Genomic DNA, 22,196 nt, shown 5'->3' on the forward strand with positions numbered 1-22,196 from the left:
GACCCTGTGCAATTAGAGAAAATTAACTGCCACTGAACAGATAGTCAATCTAAAGCCATAGATTCAAGAAAAGACACTGCTCATCGGTGCTGCTCTCTCACGAAAGGACTAATTAGTTGTTGAAACCATTGACATTTCCTTATCATTAAGACATGGCTGGCCACTCAGAGACTTTCCCTATTTGTGGTTCTACTTGAACATGCACTTTAATAACAAATGAAGCAGGAAACAGATGCCAGATCATAAATTCACCTGGAGAAGTGCAGCTGTCAGGACCACCATGTTTTTTGTCACACAGTGAAAGCCTACAGACAAACCCTTCCTTTTAACCATTCACTGGACCAATATTTTGGCATGTTTGTCTTTCTCCATGAACCTCCAATGGTTGGTTACCATTTCTGATTGCTCACAACCATAAAGGATTTTGAAGTCTAAAGTTAGTGGTAGAAAAAGCTTTCCTTGAGCTGTTTTTTTTTTAAAATGGGAAACTGACTGTTCTGTGTGGTATCAGCAGCCACCTAGAAGGACATTTGTGTCCAACACAATCACATTTATTGTCCGTTTGTTATACTTATCTGGGAAATGTTCATTGTTTCGGCATCTTATATAGTTACTGCACATTTTGGGACTGCAGTCAATATTTCTAATTAAAAGTCAATTTGGCCACTACAGCTACAATTTCATAAATTAAATCAGATAATGAATTGTGGCTCTGAGATAGGAACAACTAACTGTTTTGAATTTGATGTGAAAAACAATTGCACTGGTTTCCTGACAGCGTAACTCCGTTTCCTTCTGATTGACACCAAGATGAGATCAGAATCAGGCTCCAGACTTGTTTTACCAATACAAACAGGCATGTAGGGCCAGATATTCAGTTAGGGTAAATCAATACAATTCCATGAACTTCAATGGAATTTTACTGATTTACACAACTGGAGGAGTTGGCCCAAAGACCATAGCATTTTCATATAAAGAAAAATATCTCCCCTTAAGCACCCCCGGGAACATTTCTCACCTAGCGATCAAAATCTAGAAACTTCATACAGAAAACACACTCACCTGCTTGTTACCATATGGATCATATACATTTAATAAAACAAACGCTGCGTAGGGCACCTGCTGTATTGACAGACATGTTTTTTTTCCTCCTGACTGATTACCTGGCTGGGTGGGGTGGGGGATGAGAGATGTTGTGGAGGGGAGGGAGAGAGGAAGGGAACACTGATATAATGTTAACACGAGATCACAGCATCTACAAAGGATGACGCTCCAGACACATTTCCTACCGAAATGACCGGAACGTTCACCCTTCCAGGTATTAACAAAAGATTTGTGACAATGAGTAAAAGATGCAACCTCAAGACAGCATGTTCACGGTGCATTTTTTAAAAAAAACACAAAGACAACAGGAAAAAAGAGGAAGGAAGACCATACCTTTCACTACCTTATCCAGATAGTGAGCTTGGGAGATAAAAGACAGGACATTTAAGGTAGGATTGAATAAGTGCAGTACAGCTTATTATGAGATTGTGCAGGTGCAAAGAAAGGCACAGGAAAGTTTGCTATGATATTAAAAGAAAAAAACTTTTATTGTGTGGAGAGGAGAAAGAAAAGGTGGAACAAAACTATTCTCAATCAAAGAACTGAGGAAGGCTGTGTTCAATCATCCATTTAGTCTGGTTGCAGGGATTCAATAAGCTGAGCAAGAGAAACAGGAAGGTAAAAATAAATGGCAGAACATTGTAAGGTTCTGATCGCTTGCAACAACCCACCTCTGCGATAGGATAAACAGCATCTTTCTAAAATTCTTCCACCTTGCCTAACAGTATCACATTTTCTTAAGAAAGATGTCTTGTTCCCCTGTGGAACTATTGGAATTGGAAAGTCTTTTACTTTTGGATCTCCTTAATGGTAACATATTGCATTTATACAGTCCAAGATCTCAAATTGCTTTCGAAAATTAAACTAACCTCACAACAGCTCTGCAAGGAAGGTAAATATTAATACACCCATTGTAAGGAAAGATAAAGTGAAGTACAGAGACGTTGTGGAGGCACACAGGGCAGTCGTGTGCCCAGTTCTCACTGTAAGTCAAAAGAAGTCGAGTGCCTTTGAAAATGGCTACCTAATCGGTCTGCCCAAGGTCACAGAAGAAGTCAGTGGCAGAGGCAAAAATAGAACCCAGAAGTCATGCCTTGCAGCTCTCTGCTCTAGCCAGCAGACCACACTACTTCTCTTAACATCATTTGATCTCTGTTAAAAAAGATGCTTGAGGGAATTTTCTGCTTTTCTCTCTTTTGCTCCCTCTCTCAAACATTTTGCTCCCACAACTGTTGTTAAGTAAGAGCTGTTTCATGTTATTTCTCCAGTTCCAGCACTATTCCTAAGCTCCCTGTGATCTTGCTCTCAGAGGAGTCCTTGCACCCTAAGGGGGAGTTTCTCATTTCAGATCGGTTCATGGAGACCACCCAAGCAGAGGGTCACAAACCTTTAGCAGAATTTCTTTCCCCCACCCTTTGAATCTAGAGTCCTGTGAGTCTAATGGGTTAGTTGAAGCACAAGCCCACTTTTGTACTGAGCTAAGAGGGCCTTAATTCCCAGAGTTAGACACCAATGGACTGTTGTTCACAAATCACTCCCACATAGAAGGACTGAATACATGCAGCACAGCTTTGCTACAAGCCCGGATGGCTGCAGAAGTCCAGGAATGGGCGATTCTGGTTTAAAAATTCAGAGCAGCCCAACATACAAAACCTCGGCCAAAGTTTTGCTTCACAGCTGAAATTTTCAGATGTGAAAATGTTTACAGAGGAAAAAAATTGAGGGAGTTGCCAGGCCAGCTATATCAATTATTTGCAGATGTTACCTTTTAACTTAGATGGTTTGAAGAACAATGCAGCCTCATATGAGTATATCCTGTATGTGGCCCCAAACTTATGCCACACTAGTAGATTCAGATATAAATATTTCTCCCTATTGTTCCCATGTACATGTTGTGCCATTGGATCACTTGTGGGCATTCCTTTGGAAAGGTGCAAAGGAAATCTGTACAACGGGCATGCAGAATGAGCTTAGGAAATAAAAGGGTTTTGGAGCAATGGGTGCTCTAATATACTATGTGGCCTGCTCCTGTTCTACCTCTCACCCGAGTAAATCAGGTACAGCTTCAATGAAGTCACTGGAGTTAAAATGGTCTAACATAAACGTAAGTGAGAGGGCAGAATGCAGCCCTTATGTGCTTAGCAAGTGGTGATAACATGAGTTTATGCCATAGTGATACTGACAAAGGCTGTGTCAGCCCTTGAAGCTGCCCCGTGTTTGGCATCCAATACCAATTACAATTCCCCGCCTCATCTGGGGCCAGCCTGTGTTTAAAGCTGATGCAGAAAGCGTGTTGGAATGAGGCATCAAACACACTTGTGCAGTGGGTGCTGACCATGGTTTGATCCTCTCCACGGAAAACACCAAACTGTGTTCAGTTGTGAGACTGGTTGTCATACACAGCTCAGTTTCTACTGGAGATAGGGCCAAATACTCTAGCATGCTCAGACATCTGAACACCTACAGTTCTGGTCTGACAGTAGATTAGAACTTTTACCCCAAAGAGAAGAGAATCCTGGCTTAATGTGTCTTGTTTGGATTCCAGCTGGTCAAGTAGAAACTGAGAGGCACTGATTACAGCCCAGACTGTTCAGAGTGCGTGTGATTGTTTATGCAAAAGCACTGGGGCTGCATTGTGTACGTTCCTTAGTTCTTGTTTTAAGAATTCAGAGTACATAAATTAAGCAATTCTGCAGGATTTAAAGATTCCTGCAGTTAAATAATCAACTTTATGTTCCACCCTCTTGCCTCAATGAAGGAAAGTTGCTGAATTAGGATGATGAACACAAGCTTCTGCATCAATTTCCTGGTTGGGAATTAACTGAGGTTACGCTAATGAAATCTCAAAACGTGAGCAATCAAGCTACTATACTTGGTAATGTAACTCTTTGTATGAGCAAACAAAATTAATCCACTGAGATCACAGTTCCCTGGTAGCATGAGAAAGTGCTTCCTACTTATTCCTTCCCAGTAAATGAGAAAATAAAAGGAGTTCTTACTCTCATATGTGCTCAACAGGAAATGGAAGGAGAAACTTCCTTTACTTGTATCATCCATTTCTACCACTGTTACCTGCACACATGGCAATATTATTAAAGAATTACTTCAGCAATGGGGTTTTATGCTTCTCATTGCTAACGCAGGCTGGGCAACGACATAGACATATAAGGGATTACTGTCAACAGAACAAGTTGCCATGCAGGGAAATTACACAAGGACAACGGGAATGCTTACCACACACTTAATGTAATTCCAAGTCAATGTCCTTTCATCTGTGCCAATATTACTAGCTTATTACTCCTTCACACGCCATTCAGTTTCCTTGGATATTTATGACTTTGTCAAATCTCCTTTACATTCTATGCAATTACCAATGAATATTCTGTAGGAAATATGGTTTACAGCTTCAGAGGCATGAGTCTATGTACAAATTTGTTGTTAAACCACAGTGTCTGGGGGGAAGGAGGAGGGGAAAGGAAACTGAATTACTTCTGCACTCAAAATAAGGGATGGTTCCTAAAGCCCAGACAGCACTGCAATGGGAATGTAGTACTGTATGAAAGTACAGTGGGTGCCATTGAAATCTCGATGCTTGCTGCATTGCAGTGTTTGCCTTTGCCATGATAATGTAGACTCCCTATTCCAAGAATGAGGAGTGCTGCAAACAATACGGTCACTTTAATTAGTGTGAAAGGTAAAACCTGTTTGAAAGCAATCTTGGTCTGTCAGCTGCAGACTAAAATATCACACACTTTCTTTGTATTACTACGAAGAAATTTATATTTTGTTTTTGCATCAGCATTAATAGAATAAGATCCACTGTATGAACTGGGTACTCTTGTGTATGAATACAGCCCAAATTAAATTGTCCTCTGGATTTAGGACATTTCCCTAAATGTAAGTATTTTCCCCAAGGATAATGATGAATTTTTTTTGCTATCCATCACCTCAAAGTCTACAGTTTGGTGAACACAGTGTTGTAAATAGAACTATGAAACAATATTACGTAACCACAGTTCCCCAATTAACACATGGTTGCTTTCCTTTCAGTTTAAAGTCATTTGTGAGAGGGATTTTCACCCACTGTTAATGGGAAGAGCTGAAAGCTGTTAGGCATGTGGAAGAGAAAACAGAATGTAATTTCTAATGAGTCGTGGGGAGTTTTTGAGTGCCAGACATTTTTCTTTAGGAATGTCTGTGAAAACCATAATGTGGTAGAGGGACATTAGCCAGAACTGAGCCACAAACATGGTTTGTTGCATTATCCTATTGCTGGAATTAAAATATTTGTGATTATGCTTCAGTTATTAACTATCTTTGCATGTGTGAATGGTGCCCAGGCTGATAACTTGGATGCTTAGCTATGTTGACAAATGAATGTAAGAATAACTGATAAAAAACAGAGGGCCAAATTCTGCACTTGGTGACACTAGTGTAAATCTGGAATGACTCCTTGGGCATCAGCTGAGCTATGCCAGATCCACTCTGGTGTCACTGAGACCCATTAGTGAATCTAAGTGTAGGCTGGATACTACTAATGTTAGCAGTTGTGTGACTTGGACAGGTTGTGTAGGCAACTCCACTGAACTGGGATCAAATGGGCAAAGTTGTGATACTCAGAAGAAAAGGCAAGGTGCAGCAGGGAGTAAACTTAACTCAGATGAAGAGGCAGCGTAAATTTTATTAATGAGCATACAGATGTCTTAAGGCAGGGACAGTGCCACTTTCTATAATGTTAAGCAGATTGATGGTACCTTATAAATAATAGTGATCTGTGCACCACAAGTTCAGCGCTTAAGGTAACTGCCAGGTGCATTAGATGTACGAAGATGGTGAGAAAGAAAAGTGAGATGCCTAGAGAGACAGCAAGGCAGAGAGAGAATTAGCAAGACAGCTTTGAAAATCAGCGAGAAATTTTCTGAATATAATTCTCCGTGTCACTGTGCAAATAATGGCGTGAGTCAGGGTAAAAGAAACTTAAAATAGGCTGCATGTTTCTGAATAAGCTGATATCACAGTACAGAGGAGTCTTGGAGGTCAACGAAAAGACCTTTTACAAGAGTCAATTTTTGAAGCATCTAGGTAAGGTTTGACAGCTTGTGTCTGACAGATCAAACACTATATATGTATATTTCACTTCTGATAGTAAAATATATATATCTAACCGGGTCATCACCAAATGAAAGGACATTTTGTCTTGTTCCCAGATGAAAATGTATGATGTCAGAACTTGAAATCCAAGAACAAAGGTGCTCATGCTACACTAAATCACATAGATTCAATTAAGCATGCTTCTTTTCTCCCCCATCCTCTCCCTGTTCCTCAATTATTCTTTTAAAATTATTTTCCCCCTACCAATAGTGCAGTGCTCTCCATTCCAGCCCGGGCTGCATTCACACTTGCCATCCCGACATGTCCCATGCTCATTGCAGCGTGGGTGACACGCCCGCTGATCACAGGCTGCGCCCATCCATCCCTCCTCGCAGCGGCAGGTGCCTCCGACACAGATGCCGTGCCCTCCGCAATCCGCTGCACAAATCTCTGTGGGAGAGGAGAAAAGAGAGAGGGTGGGGTCGGGGGAGAAATCCAGAATGTTATTGTTAACAAAGCAGCCACACTTCACTACCTCGCCTTACGGGGAATGAAAGGAATTCCTGCCGCTCATAACACTAATCCTTTCTGACAATAAGAATCTAATAAGTAGATTAGAAAAAAGAGACGGACATGGATTGCAGAGGTCTGCTGCGATTGATCCTCCTCTTTGCTTTCAAATTCTATCACACTCCTCAAGCTTTTGTGCTGACCACATCCAAAGGGAAAGGCTCTTCCAACAAACGGAACAAAAGTCAAATTTAATTAAAAACTGGTTAAGTGTGAAAACAATGCACTGATAAATCACCAATGATAAAGTTAAGTACTGGCAAAGTTTATTTGCAGCTTGTTATCCCATGATGCAGGAGCTGAGATTCATTAAATCACCTCTTTTAGTTTTGGTTAACGTTAATAAAGAACATTTTTATTAGGTTTTCTCTGTGGGTGAAGCCAGGACTCTGTTTTACTGCTCCCTCATTAAAAATCCTCTTCCGGGCACTGAGGGGCCTATACTCTTATCTGATGAGATTTACGGTCTGCTGCTTGCGGGGCTGCTATGTGTCCTCAACTCTCCCTGATGTCACTGGAAGCTGAGGATGCTCAATACCTTGGCACTCCTCTCCTGGCAGGATCAGACCCTGCAGGCCTTATCTGTAGATGTGCTAGGTGCCCACAGATCTCTGGTGAGACTGTGGGGTGCTTGGCATCGTTGAAAATCTGGCCCTAAAATCCTAAAACCTGGCCCTTTCATCTACATCTTATTTTATTATTGGTCTGGAGAAAAAGGGCTGGAGGGGACCAGATATCCATGACACAGATGGTAAGTGCCTATTTCTGCTGTTATCATTGGACACTGGCTCACAGGAAAACAAACCCCAAAGTGGCGTTACGCAGCAAATGAAATGACATGCCTCCATTGCTGCTTCACTGGACTCCAGACTGGTTAGCTGACTTCTTCCCTTCGATCTGTGTAACACAAACCTAATGACACTCTCCCCCTTTCAAGCCACATGTGAGTTCAAACACCTTGACTTCTTCTCAGACTAATGACTCCCTCTACTCCCTGGCAGTTCCGCACAGCACATATGAACGGGGTCGAATCTGCCCAGCAGTTCAGTGTTTAATCCCCCTTAGCTGCCGTCCGTTTCTAGGGACACGACTCTCTCTGCTATAACCCTCACGGGGGGTGGGGGGGGAGAGGAAGGAGGGCATAGGGAGAGGGGACAGGAACATTTTTCCTTTCAGTGCGCACGTGCAGAGCTGGACAGAATTCTAGCCAAGTACTCGACAGGCAGGGCAGTGGCGAATGCACCAGCTAGCAGGCCACAGCTGAGTGGGGAAGGATCAGCTTGCTTGGGGTGTTAAGAGGCCCCCGCAGCCCTAAGCATGTATGCTGCTAGCAGGCACGAGGAACTGTGCATGACACTCTTATGTTAAGGTGCAGTAAGGTGCTCTACGGAGCACATTTCCCTCCCACTCCTCACGCCATCCTGTTATGTCCCACCAGCGTGGCTAAGGAGCCCAGGATGGCTTCAGTCTCTTCCCTTTTGTGTGTCTCAGTATATTAGGGGCAGGATTTGGTCCTAGAAGTTTGTGGGTGAAGAAGGGGTTGGTATCAGATGAAACATTTGCTTCAGGTCACTGACTGCACATAAAAAATTCAGGACTACTCAGCCTGCATTAACATCACACCTGACTGAAATTCACCCTTATATAAGCTTGCCTTAGTCTTTTTCTAATTAATATGGCCAGTGACAGGGATCTTCAGATATACAGAGACTTTGAGGTGCTTCTGCTATGCTTGGTGGGGTTGCTGAGTTCATTCTGATTTGGAGAGGGAGATTTGGTGTGTCCATAAAGCCAGTCAGCAGGGGTTTTACGACCTTACAATTAAATGGACCCTTTCCTTCAAGGCACTCAAAGCTCTTTACAGAGAGTAATTACTGTAAGAAATAATAATACTTAGTCCTTGTAGAACACACCTCATTCACAAAGTGCCTTACAAACTTTCTAGCTGCTTGCCACATACTACAATTTATGTGTTTGCAATTGTAAGAACATAAGTATATAAGAACAACCATACTGGGTTAGACCAATGGTCCATCAAGCCCACTATTCTGTCTTCTGAAAGCGGCCAGTGCCAGATGCTTCAGAGGAAATGAACAGAGCAGAGCAATTTATCAAGTGATCCACCTTGGATTTCCAATTTTGGTTGGATGTATTCCTGAAGATTTCATCACGTGACATAATTTTTAATTAAATATTAAATCTTTAATTCCTGGAGACTCCAGGCCAATCCTAGAGGGTTGGAAACTCACGATCCATCCCTTCTCCTCCAGCCAATTCCCTTCATTTCTGTCCTTGAACTCTTTCTGCTGAATCATGCAGCATTCAATTTCTAATAATGTACTTGGACTACCATTTTCAGAAGCACTGAAGTGACTCATGACCTTAAGTGCCATTTTCAAAAGTGACTTAGGGACAGATTTTCAGAAGTATTTAGGAGCCTAACGATGCAGGTAGGTGGCTAGTGGTGCTTAGGTGCTTTTGAAAACCCCACCAGGAGCCTATCTGTATCTGTAGGTGCCTAAATACCTTTAAAATCTGGCCCTCAGGAGTCAATGGAACACAGGCTCCAAAGTGCCAAAGGCCCAGATTTTTAAAGGTTTGTAGGTTCCTGAGTCACTTGTGTTTTTGAAAGTTTTACCCTTTGTTTCTGGAATTAACAAATTGATTCTCTCAACTCTCATGTGGGATTGTGAGTTTTGTCACGCCACAGTGCACACTGAGAAAACGAGGCACAGACCAGTTAAGTGATGCCCCTCAGATCAGTAGGATAGCTGGGAACAGAACGCAGCAATCCTTATTTCCTGCCCGCTGCTCTAATCAGCAGACTACACAGTCACGGAACTAGGCCTATTGGGGTATCATGTGATTGCATTCGATGTTCAAATTAATTCATGTAGGAGTCAAGCTGAGCACCTGCACTGAAAAAAGTTGGCTCTCTTTGGCTGACCTGTGAGACGATAAGTCTGGGAGAAAATAAAGTAAACAGAGTAAAAACTAAACACTTTATGGCAAAGACCCCGTAACCAGAGGAGAAGAAATGCCTTGAGATTGAAGAAGTTCAAGACTTTTTGCATTTAAGTCCAGGGCTCCGTGTGCTGCCCCCACCATGAGCACCAGGCAATGGAACCTAGGGGTGGGAGGAGCAGTGCCTGCGGGCGAGAGCAGCGCGCAGAGCCGCCCGGCCCCCCAAACTAGGAGCCGGATCTGCTCACCGCTTCAGGGGCTCAGTGTGAAGCCAAGTCAGGCAGGAAACCTACCTTAGCCCCACTGTGCCACTGACTGGGAGGCACTCGAGGTAAGCCCATGCCCTAACCCCCTGCCCCAGCCCTGAGTCCCCTGCCCCCCTCCTGTACCCCAAACCTCTCATCCCTGTCCCCACCCCAGAGCCCACAACCCCAGCCAGAGCTCTCACCCCCCCTTACCCCAGCCCCCTGTCCCAGCCCAGAGCTCCCTCCCATACCCTGAACCCCTCACCCCAGCCCCACAAAAGAGCCCACACCTCCACCCCAGAGCCCATACCTCCTCCTGTACCCCAACCCCCTGCCTCAACCCGTAGCACGATCCTGCCCTCCAAATTCCTCGGCCTCAGCCCCAGCCTGGAGCCCCCTCCTGCACCCCAAACCCTTCATCCCCGGCCCCACCCCAGAGCCTGCACCCCCATTCCAGAGCCGGTACCCCCTCCCAGATTCTGAATCCCTCTGCCCCACCCCCTAGCCTGGAGCCCACTCCTGCACCCCAAACCCCTCATCCCCAGTCCCACCCCAGAGCCCGCACCCCGAACCGGAGCCCTCACCCCCTTCCGCACCCCAAATCCCTGCCCTAGCCTGGAGCCCCTTCCTGCACCCTGAACCCCTCATTTCTGGCCCCACCCTGGAGCCCACACCCCCAGTTAGAGCCTCCCCCCACCCCAACCCTCTGCGCTAGCCCAGGGAAAGTGAGTGAAGGTGGAGGAGAGTGAGCCACCGAGGGAGGGGGAATGTAGTGAGCAGGGGGCGGGGCCTCAGGGAAGCGGGGGGCTAGGGTGTTTGGTTTTGTGCAGTTAGAAAATTGGCAACCCTATCTGTACCTAGGCTCCCAATCTGTAAAAGGGGGACAACAGCATCTCCCTATCTCATAGGTGTTGTGAGGATAAAATCCATTAACAGGTTCAGAGACTCATAGACTTTAAGGCCAGAAGGGACCATCATGATCCTCTAGTCTAGCTTCCTTCACATTGCACCGACAGAACCTCACCCACCCTCTCCTGTTATAGGCCCATAACCTCTGGCTGAGTTACCAAAGCCCTCAAACCTTGATCTAAAGACTTCAAGTTACAGAGAATCCACCTTTACTCTAGTTCAAACTAGCAACTGACCCGTGCCCCATGCTGCAGAGGAAGGTTAGGTGCTTAAATATTATGGTAATAGAAGGCCAGTTAAGTACCCAGAGAGAGAGAGAGAGAATGAGAATGAGATATTCAGCATCTTATAGGATTGAGTCTTTTGTTACTGCAATGAGCTATATAAACATCCGCACAATAATACTTTGCACATATATTGAGCCTGCCATCCAAGCATCTCAAAACACTTTAACAAATGTTAGTGGGTTACAGTCTGATGACATTCCTTTGTGGGGTAAGTAGGCATCACCTTCCTTTTCACAGACAAGGAAAATTGAGACAAAGAGAAGCTAAATGACTTGCACATGGACATACAAGAAATCAGTGGCAGAGATGGAAAGAGAACCCAGATCTCCTGACATCCTATCCTGTACTCTACCTACAAGACTGGGAGAAAGGAACCCTTAGCAGGTCATATTTCTACAGAAAGGCTGAGAAGAAATGAAAGTGGGGACAAAAGGAGGCTATTATGAATCCATCTTGAGAAACTGATAAGAGTTATTTAAACGTGTGAAACTAGGGTAATGAAGTGGCACTACGCAAAGGGTAAATTCAGGTAAGTGTTAGGAAAAGCTCCCAAAGGTGAATCTCTGTGGAATAAGTCTTCTGTGAAAACGGGTGGAAGCCCCATTGCTTGGGACATTGAAATCTCAACTGGAACATCCACTAGCACTGTAGAGGACAACTCTGCAGTGGCAGGGGCTTGCACTAGATGATCTGAAACTGTGATTCTGAACCTTTTCTACACCAGAACCTCCTTCTCCACAGCAGAAACCCTCCAATCTAGCTGGGATCTAGTCAGAGCTTCCTCCCTTTTAGCAACATGGCAAGGACAGGGTGGCTGTGACCTTCAGGTAGAGAACCCATGATCTAATAGACCTTCTCCACCTCTAGTGTAAAAAAGCCAAATCCTCAAATGGTGTTGACCGCAATGGAATTTTTCTAGGTGAGAATTTGTCCCTACATATCTAAGATTCTAGTCCCAAAGAGCCCTAAACAAAGAATCTCAGCTGACAATCTATATCAATACCTGTGGAAAAAAAAGTAGTCACATTAATGTGTAATTTAATGATTCTTGACAAGGAAAGCCAGGCATTTGCCAATCTAAATCTTCCATTTAACAGCCAGTTTAAAAATAGCTGTGAACTGTACAATTTAAATAGCCTTACAGCACACAGCTTACCACACATCAACTAGCCCTTTATAACCTGATCTTCTTGTGCTCACAGGTGTCTAATGGATGATTAAATAGCCAGAGTAGCTTTTATTTTTATGGTAGGCCTCAGAGACATGATCAAAGGGGATTTGAGATTAGGTTTTCTTTTAAATGCAGGTCTTTGCAGGCAACTTGAAACAGGCAAGGCTGATTTACTGAAGAGGGCAGGTGAATTGTTACTTTATCATTTGGACCGAGCGATAGAATTTGCCATCTCCATTTTTAATCGGAGACACATTTTTTTTCAAGTTTCCCAATTCTGTTGTTAAAATTAGAGTGTGATTAGTTAACATGTGAGTCATGTGAGTGAATCAGTAGAAGAAAAGCTTTTAATTCTCCTGTTACTGTATCCATAGGCTCTGGCCAGCTGCATTATGCTGCTCCTGCCTATTTAAGCTTAGCTAGAACACTCCACTTGAGTATAAAAGCCCTGCCTGTTAACAACTATTTTCACACCAGCTGTCCCCAAAAGGTGGCTAAATATTTCCTTTCATCTTTAATCTCTTTTACTGTTTGTACAAATAGCTTAGCTATTCCGCAGCCTATTCCTAGGTGCATTGTATATTCCTACATCCTTTCCATACTGTTTTTCTTTCTTTGCTGTCACGGACGCCTGCAGTCCCTTGCAGGAATTCAAATGAGCTTGTGGACAAACTGCTGGCCAAATTCTGAGCTTGAATGGGGCTCCTATCGGCTCCAAACAGTCCATGCATGTCGGAGAGGAAAATCTGACCCATCTCTACCTGTGCCCCAGGAAAGTCCTGATGTCCCTTCCCTATGGAACAGAATAACAGAAAAAAAACAAGGTGGTGGCTGGCTCCCAAGGCCTGGCTCAGTGCTGGGTAGAAAGCAAAGGTGCTGTCCAAAGAACTGCGGAATACCCTCCAAACCTCTACAGCAGCAGGGGGAATCAAGAAATGGAAAATCTAGAGCTTCAGCCAGTTCTCCAACTGACCAGTGTGGGGCTTGTAGGTCACTAACACTACGCCTTGCTCCCCACCCTCACTACTGAACCAGCTACACTAATTAGCATGAACCAGCTGATCAGCAGAAGTCAAGTTTATTTCATGGAATCACAGAATCCTAGGACTGGAAGGGTCATCTAGTCCAGTCCCTGGCACTCATGGCAGGACAAAGTATTATCTAGACCATCCCTGACAGGTGTTTGTCCAACCTGCTCTTAAAAATCTCCAATGATGGAGATTCCACAACCTCTCTAGGCAATGTATTCCAGTGCTTAAGTACCCTGACAGTTAGGAAGCTTTTTCTAATGTCCAACCGAAACCTCCCTTGCTGCAATTTAAGCCCATTGCTTCTTGTCCTATCTTCATAGTTTAATGAAAACAATTTTTCTCCCTCCTCCTTGTAACAACCTTTTATGTACTTGAAAACGGTTATCATGTCCCCTCTCAATCTTCTCTTCTCCAGACTAAACAGAACCAATTTTTTCAATCTTCCCTCAGAGGTCATGTTTTCTAGACCTTTAATCATTTTGTTGCTCTTCTCTGGACTTGCTCCAATTTGTCCACATCTTTCCTGTAATGTGGTGCCCAGAATTGGACACAATTCTCCAACTAAGGCCTAATAGCGCAGAGTACAGAGGAAGAATTACTTCTTGTGTCTTGCTTACAACACTCCTGCACATCTCAGAATGATGTTTGCTTTATTTGCTACAATGTTACACTGTTGACTCACATTTAGCTTGTGATCCACTATAACCCCAGATCCCTTTCCGCAGTACTCCTTCCTAGGCAATCATTTCCCATTTTGTATGTATGCAACTGACTATGCCTTCCTAAGTGGAATTCTTTGCATTTGTCCTTATTGAATTTCATCCTATTTTCTTCAGACCATTTCTCCAGTTTGTCCAGATCATTTTGAATTTTAATCCTATCCTCCAAAGCACTTGCAATCCCTCCCAGCTTGGTATCGTCTGCAAACTTTATCAGTGTATTCTCTATGCGATTATCTAAATCATTGACGAAGATATTGAACAGAATTGGACATAGAACTGATCCCTGCGGGACTCCACCTGACATAACCCTTCCAGGCTTGACCGTGAACCATTGATAACTACTCTCTGGGAACAGGTTTCCAACCATTTATACACCCACCTTCTAGGCTGCATTTCCCTAGTTTCTTTATGAGAAGGTCAAGCAACATTAGGGGACTGAGTTCATTTAATTTTACATTGTGAGGGCATTTGGTGATTTCTGTGACCACGCAGAACCTTTTGAATGGATTTTGGGGTAGTCTATATCCAAGGAGCTATCGAGTGCATTAGTAGGTGTGAGAATGGGCTGTGGTTCAGCCATGATATTCCTGGGGGCTCCCAGGCAGCGCACAAGTGTGTCAGCTACACCACCCTGGAGGAGGATCCAACCTCTCTTTGACCAGCTCTGGTTTTCACTGAGGTGAGATGGGGGAAAGGGAGCTTTGACTCTGTCCTCACCTCATTCCAATGGGATTCTGGCTATTTCTTGTGCAGGATGCAAGGACGAAAGTACATGATTCTTGTATCCCCCTCCATTTATGCACATCCTCATAGAGGCTGACCACAGTGTTTCCCTTAGAAAGTAAATAGCTTGGTTCCCTGACTATGATGCACCCGAAGAAAGAAAACCCCACCATGCACCTCGCTACCTGCGGAATGCTTCCTTCATGGACTCCCAGATCTTAATGTCAGAATGACCCCTTTTAATTGATACTGCATACACAATAGCCTTCACCGCAGCATATGGTATAATCCTGTGTTTCAAAACAGAATCAGGTGGGAGGTAAAGAATAATTGCGCCAATTTTTACTTAATTTGTCACAAATCGGTTTCTACATGTTTAAAAAAATTAAGTGCCTAATATGCACATGGCAGAATTTTAAACATTTCCAGCGTAGTGAGGAGCAGTACAGATGAAGAAAAAAAATGTTCAGTATTCATGTGAAGCAGAATCAGAGATTTAGCCACTTCTGACCTACCTGCTAAATCCTTTAATAAGTATGGATTTAGTGCTAAAATATAAGATCAGGTGAAATTGCCCAGAGCTTCTTGAAAACTGGGGCAGTTCCACTGACCTTCAACATATTAATAGAAAATTTAATAATTAAAACCTGTCTTAACTGGGATTTTTTGGTTTCAAGTTGGCTCGTCTCAGGCAATTTCCAGCGCTGTAGAGATTTTTTTCAGAAATGAAGCATGGAGTGGAGATAGTGCACAGTACTAAATGCTACACTTGGTGAAGGGAGCAGCGCTGTATAAACAGCCCGTGATCATTTTACAGAGCCAGGAATGGAAAAAGGTAGGAGTGGGATGTACCAGGGTCGGGGTAGGGGAACAGAGGGAATCAGGCTTCATAATTAACAGTATTTGGACATCAATGCATTATCCAAGGTGTTCCTTTGTGTCAAGAAACTCCCATGATTTGATTGTGACCTATAGTGAAAGCAGGATTTTGGAAGGCATAAAGCTAATTAGCCTTTTGAACGGTGCTACCTTTTAACTCATTTAAAAAAGACTTTAAAAACCTTTCGAACCATTTTGCAAAGCAGAATCCAATAGAAGAACTTTAGAAGCCCTTTCCTTGCCATTGAATTACCAAATTTGTAATGTAAAGCCTTTAAAAAGCCCCCCACCCCACTAATGACTAGATAATGGTTACGTGATTTATGTTAATATCATTAATTGAAGGTCACATGACTTTTTGATTAGTGCTGATGTACTACAACACACTCAGCGTTACTGGCTGTGGTCCTAAAAGAGGCCCTCCCTGCATTCTTTTGCTTACCACAGCATTAGTCTTAATCAGCCTGCATTCAGCTTGAACTGACAGGAGAGAATGTGCAGTGTGATATAAAGCAAGGCCCATTGGTAAGCACAATCTGCACTATTCCAGGTCGTCTGAAGCATTGTCTCTTACAACAATACACTGACACACTTCTTGCACTTCCATAGCACTTTCCATCTGAGGATCCCTGAGCCCTTTTTGCATTTCAATGAACTAAACCTCACAGCACACCTGTGAGATAGACTTATTTCCGTCCATTTTACAGATGGGGAAACTGAGGCACATTAAGGTTAAGTGACTTTCTCAGGATCACACAAGAAAACTATGGTCCATAGGCACTGACTTCTGCTAGCGCCAGTGGGTGCTTGACCCCGCTCTGCCCCCGGCCCCGCCCTGACTCCACCCCAGCCCTGCCCCGTTTTGCCCCTGCCCTGCCCCCATTCCAACCCCTTCCCCAAAGTCCCTGCCCCCTCCCTGCCCCTATTCCAACTCATTCCCCAAATCCATGCCCCGGCCCTGCCTCCTCCCTTGAGCCTACCACATTCCCGCTCCTCCCCCGTCCCTCCCAGAGCTTGCTACACAGCCAAACAGCTGTTTGGAGGCGGCAAGCGCTGGAAGGTAGGTGGAGGAGCAGGGACGTGGTGCGCTCAGGGGAGGAGGCGGAGGCGGAGGAGGAGGTGAGGTGGGGGGTGGGGGCAGAGAGGGAAGCTTGGCTGCTGGTGGGTGCAGAGCACCCACTAATTTTTCCCCATGGGTGCTCCAGTCCCAGAGCACCCACTGAGTTGGCATCTATGGGGTAGAGCCATTAATAGGACCCACAGCTCCTGGCTCCCACTCCTGACTTTAACACCAAGACCATCTTACTGTCCTTCACAGGAGGAAGGCTGGCCTTGTGATTAAGATGCTGGAATGCGACTCAGGAGATCTGGGTTCAACTCTAAGTTCTTCCATAGACTTTCTATGTGATCTTGAACAAGTCACTTCATCTCTCTGTGCCTCATTTCTCCACCTGCCTAATGGGTTGGGGGTGGGGTGAGGATAGTAATTCCTTCAACTGTTTACTGAGATTAGAAACTCTTTGGTGCAGGGACGGTCTCTTACTGGGTGGACAGGCAGCAAATAGCACAATGGAACCCTGCTTGGGCCTCTTGGTGCTACAGTAATACAAACAGTGATCATGATTCCCATGAAGAGAAAAGACAGTAGACTTAATGGATGAATGCTGTAAGCCAGTCTAGTAAATTCTATGTAACTATATAACGTGCAGTACTACCAACTGAGACATTAGGAGGGTCATAAAAACAAATCACATTTCCAAGAGCAATTTTAACATGCTGTATATATGCTCCCAAACATTTGTAACATTTATAAGATTCTCTATACCCTAATTTCATCCTGAGGGGCTGACCACCACATGGTCTACAGATTCTCCCAAATGGCTGTGATTTACTTCTTTCCCATTGTCAATCTTTTCTAAATTTATTATTCTGAACATTATTTTAAATGGTCACTTACTGTCGGATAGCTGGGCATGAAATGCCACGTCTCCGAGGATTTTATTCCTGGGGTTAACTTTCGTTAAATAAAACTAAATATCCCAACCTGCAGGATTTTGTTTGAGCCTTTGATGTTTAATTGGATCTTAGCCTTTTCTGGGATGTGGGTTAAAGCTTCCCAGAGCAGGAACAATTCCTACTGCATAAATGAGGCTCCTAACAGGGATTCTTTTCTGGGCTAAATTTAATTTCCTCTCCCTGTCCACAAGCATAAAACGACTTTGATAGCAGTAAAGCATTTTGCTCACCCTTTCTGTCATTAGTAAGAATTACATTTTGCTCCCTTCCAAATTTCAGTTCAATTCGGTTTTGTTTCATAAATAAAATTGAACAAACTATGCTCCGATGCAACTGCTAGAATCAACTGTAATTTCATTGCTCAGATCTCAGTATTGTTGTGTGATCAGGCACAACTTAGTTTGCGAGCGTATTTTTTGCAGGTAAGCTTCTTCTCTGCAATTTGGAACTTTTAATATTATTTTTATCATTCTTTTTGCTTTGTTAAATAAATACATACTGCAAATTTAGCTTTGGTGAAAGGTGCCAGATCAATACACCTACACCTATACACAGACTAGCTCCCTGAGTCCTTTATTTACCCACACAGCTGGTATACACCAACAGCAGCACTGAAAGCTTCCCCTCCTCCTTTCCCCATGCTGCTAATATTCCTCAACCCTGACCTAGAAAAATCACCTTTATGGGAAAAGAGAGTACTACATTCTCCAAGGCCCATTCAAATGTTGACCTCTCTGCTAATGCTGCTAAAAGGATACCAATTAGTGCCAACTTTGATGGTGGTTTTTACAGTGTGGACATCAATCTACTGATAACCGGTCAGTGCACACTATAATCGCTTCAAACAGATCACGAAACAGTAGTTAGATAGTAATGATTTTCAGTCACTGATACCCTGGTGTCCATTGAACCATACCCCATTATCAATCCTGAGTCTTCCAGTTCTTCCTTTTTGCTTCCTTTAAAGCTGCATGACATCTTATCAAGCCCTTCTGCAATCTCCATAGTAACATATTGTCTCTTAAGCAGAACGCTTGCTTCCCTGGCTTTACCGGCAGTGTGCTGTATTCTCCTTGCTGACTGTCTGATCCTGCACCTGTGCCTGACATGAACAATAAAGTTCCCTGTCATCAGTGATGAAGGATCAGACACCAAATTTCTATGCAATGTCCATAGGCATCCATGGGAGTTCCCCCGGTACAGGAAGAAAAGTATTCTCCCTCCTGAAAAACTAATCAGATTTAAAGTATATTTTTATACAGTCACTTGTTTTCTGATTAATAAAAATGTGCTTATTCAACAAGCTCTAAGTGCACATATAAAATGAAATAATAGTGTATCTATATAGTATTAATCTACATGGAGTTTTAACCAAGGAATTTCATCCAGAGATTTTAAAGGCCAGAAGGGACTGTTCTGGTCATCTAGTCTGACCTCCTGCATAACACAGGCCTAGAGAATCCCGCCTAGTGATTCATGCATTCAGGCCAACCAATTGGAACCCAGCTCCACCTGCCCTGGGGGCCTGAAGTCTCAACAGAAGGACTAGTTGGGAATTCTCTAATGGAAGGTTTGTCTGTCACAAAGTGCCATTCATGGAACTTAAAATGTTTTGGTGAAACAGTTTGATTTTGATGAAGTTACAGTGGTACATTGGGTAGGCTGCCAAGGAGGCAGGAAGGTAAGCTGGTGGGAAACCGGACTGATGGGAAGCCGAGAGCCTAGAAGCCCTGGCTCTCAAGCTACCAGGCTCCTCTGCAGCTTACCTGGCAGCAGAGAAGAGCAAAGTGCCAGTGGTTGCAGGCCCCTGGCTTATCTTCAGTCTGCCAGGCAGTCTGAAGGAGAGCCAGAAGCCTGGAAGCCCTGGGAGCTGTGGCTTTCAGCTCCTCCACAGCTTGTCAAGAGGTCTGAGGGGGAACCTGGGAGAGCAAGCTCCCAAGATGCTAGGCTCATGGCTCCTTCGCAACTCGGACTTCCAGGGTCAATGGCAGCCCACCAGGTGGCGTTCCCCAAGGCTTTCAGGGTCTGTGGCTCTGGGGTAGCCACCAGGCAGACTGCCCGGAAGCTTCACTCCCTTTCACTGAGAATTTTAAAGTGTTTGGTTTGGGCTCCAAATCAGAACAAATCCAAATGTCAAATGTCCAAATGTCAAAATCCTCTGAGATGCAGAATTACCTTTCTCCACCCTGCTCTAGTCAGCAGCCTCATGCTCTAGTGACCACTGAGGGAGAGAATTAGAGGAGCTGTCCTCTGACAGAAGTCAGCAATTGTCCAAAAAGAGCTCAAGAAACTTCTGCTTGATGTAACTGACCTGACCGTAGAATCATAGGACTGGAAGGGATCTTGAGATGTCATCTAGTCTAGTCCCCTGCACTCACGGCAGGACTATATTATCTAGACCAGAGGTTCTCAAACTGTGGTCCATGGACCACCAGTGGTCCGGGAGCTCCATTCAGGTGGTCCGTGGATAGTTTTCTCTAAGATGTGCGCCTGGGCGGCAGCACACAAGAGAATGAAGGGCCACCCACCTAATTAGGTGTCTGGACCCTGGAGAAGACACACATGCAAGGTGAGGTGGGCCTTGGGGGAATAGGGGGTAGATGGGAGGGGGCAGTAGGGTGAGAAGAGGGGGTGGGAGGAATTTAGGATGTGCAGGGCTGCAATGGCCAGAGAAAAAGGAGACTTTCCCCAGCTCCAGGGCTGCGTTTGCTGGGGAGAGACGGCCCTCCTTCTCAGCCTCAGCTCCGTGGCTGCTGTGGCGTGGGAGAGAGGGCACATCCATTGCATTAGAAAGGTAAGTCTACTGATACTAAAATATGAGTTGTGTGCTTTTATGTGTAGAAAAAAAATGTTAATTATTATTAACTTTTTTTTTAATATAGTGCTTTTATCCAAAGCGCTTTACAATAGTTAGCTAATGGTACAAACAACGTTTGAAAAGATCATTAAGTGGTCCGCCGAGACTCTCAGCAATTTTCAAGTGGGCCATGCAAAAAAAAGTTTGAAAACCACTGATCTAGACCATCTACCACTTGATGTCTAATTTGCCTTTGCTGAGTAAAGTGAGTGAGGTGCTGGAGGCAGGGCGACCAGTCATTCCGATATTATCGGGACCATCCTGATATTTGGGGCTTTGTCTTATACAGGCAACAATTTCCCCTCTCCCAGTCCTGGTTTTGTCACACTTGCTATCTGATCACCCCCACTGGAGAAGAACTGTCTCAAACTGCTCTTGAACACATCCCAATTGGATTTGAGAACAGGGTAGATCACAGAGATAGTGCTGGCTGCATCCACATACTCAGTCTGCCAGATGTCTCAGCAGCGCCCTAGACAAGAGAGAGTATCAAGCAATAGTGGTCAAATCTGACTCCTGACACCAAGTCACTGGTTTGCCGTTCATGCTGCTCAGGGTGGGCTTTCAGTTGTAAGCAAGTGACCTATTTGAGTTTTAAAAGACAGGAAAATCTGCTGCCTTTTTGAGAACCTCTCAGGCTGCAGGTTAAGGGCCAATTATGACCATTCAATATTGCGGATAGAGGGTGCAGGAAGCCCTGTGTTTCTTCTCCTCTGAAGAGCACTCACAAAGGACACTACCACAATTTGGTTGACTGTGCTGATTGACCTTTTCATAGCTATAGCCAGGGCCGCTGGTCCATATGATGCACAATATTCACCATTCCCCAGAGCAGCTTTGGCTCATCAGTGGCATAAGTTAGCCTCAGCTTGGGGGAGGAAGTGCCAGTCAGAGCCAAATATAACTTGGCTGCGCTGAACCTGCTTTGTTCTCTCAGATGGAGATTTTGCTTCTATGCAGATAGTTAAACAGGGAGGTTCAGAGCTACACGAATCAGCATGTCTTGATTATGTAGGGCCTAATTCTGAAATCCTGACTGCTGCAAAACACCCACTGAAAGCAATGGGAGGAAGATCTTCGGGTTAGGCTTATAGTACTGGTTCTGCATCAGAACAGACTCTGCCAGTATCTTTCAGGGCCCATCTCTGAAGCCCTTTTGCCAAGCAAAGTCCTATTGCCTTCTATGAGAGTTTTACAGACAGGAGGGCTGCAAGAGTAGTGAGATGAACAAGTTACAAGTTGAAGGGGGATCATTTAAAGCAGTTTCTGAAAATGCAGCAGTGCCTGAAATCTTCTTTTTAAGTCATTCAGATCTGAAACGAATGGAAGTTTATCAATTTCAGAGGCTATCATTCAGGATTTTTTTCTTTTGCTTTAGCCAATGTATCTTTGAGCCAAAAAGAGGCAAAAAGGCAAACCAGAGCCCTCCTGGGCACTGCATGAATAGCTCTGCACTACAGTGATGTGTAGGCCTATTTTATGCGACAGCTGATGTAACATCCGTCTCATACAGATACATTCTCGCTCCTTAATGAAGGGAATGATGGTTTAAAGGTGGAATTACGCAAGCATTTTGTAGAGACGGATTTTTATTTTGGTGGCTTTGGGCATAATGTGAGTTTAACAT

At 44.2% G+C, this 22,196-nt stretch overlaps 1 protein-coding gene across 4 annotated transcripts in view; it reads right to left on the bottom strand.

Annotated features, from left to right (window-relative positions):
- The window catches only part of TENM4 (teneurin transmembrane protein 4), a 448,178-nt gene that overhangs the window by 135,203 nt on the left and 290,779 nt on the right, over window positions 1-22,196 (bottom strand). For 2 of the 4 annotated variants that reach the window (XM_077842124.1, XM_077842098.1), the window contains 2 exons: window positions 6,460-6,645; window positions 1,438-1,464 (listed from right to left, as the gene is read on the bottom strand). In XM_077842124.1, coding sequence (XP_077698250.1) covers window positions 1,438-1,464; window positions 6,460-6,645 — 213 coding nt within the window. The remainder of the gene's footprint in view (window positions 1-1,437; window positions 1,465-6,459; window positions 6,646-22,196) is intronic. The other 2 variants (XM_077842106.1, XM_077842115.1) reach the window with 1 other exon arrangement.

Source organism: Eretmochelys imbricata, chromosome 1, assembly GCF_965152235.1.
Source record: "Eretmochelys imbricata isolate rEreImb1 chromosome 1, rEreImb1.hap1, whole genome shotgun sequence".
NCBI classification, from domain to species: domain Eukaryota; kingdom Metazoa; phylum Chordata; order Testudines; family Cheloniidae; genus Eretmochelys; species Eretmochelys imbricata.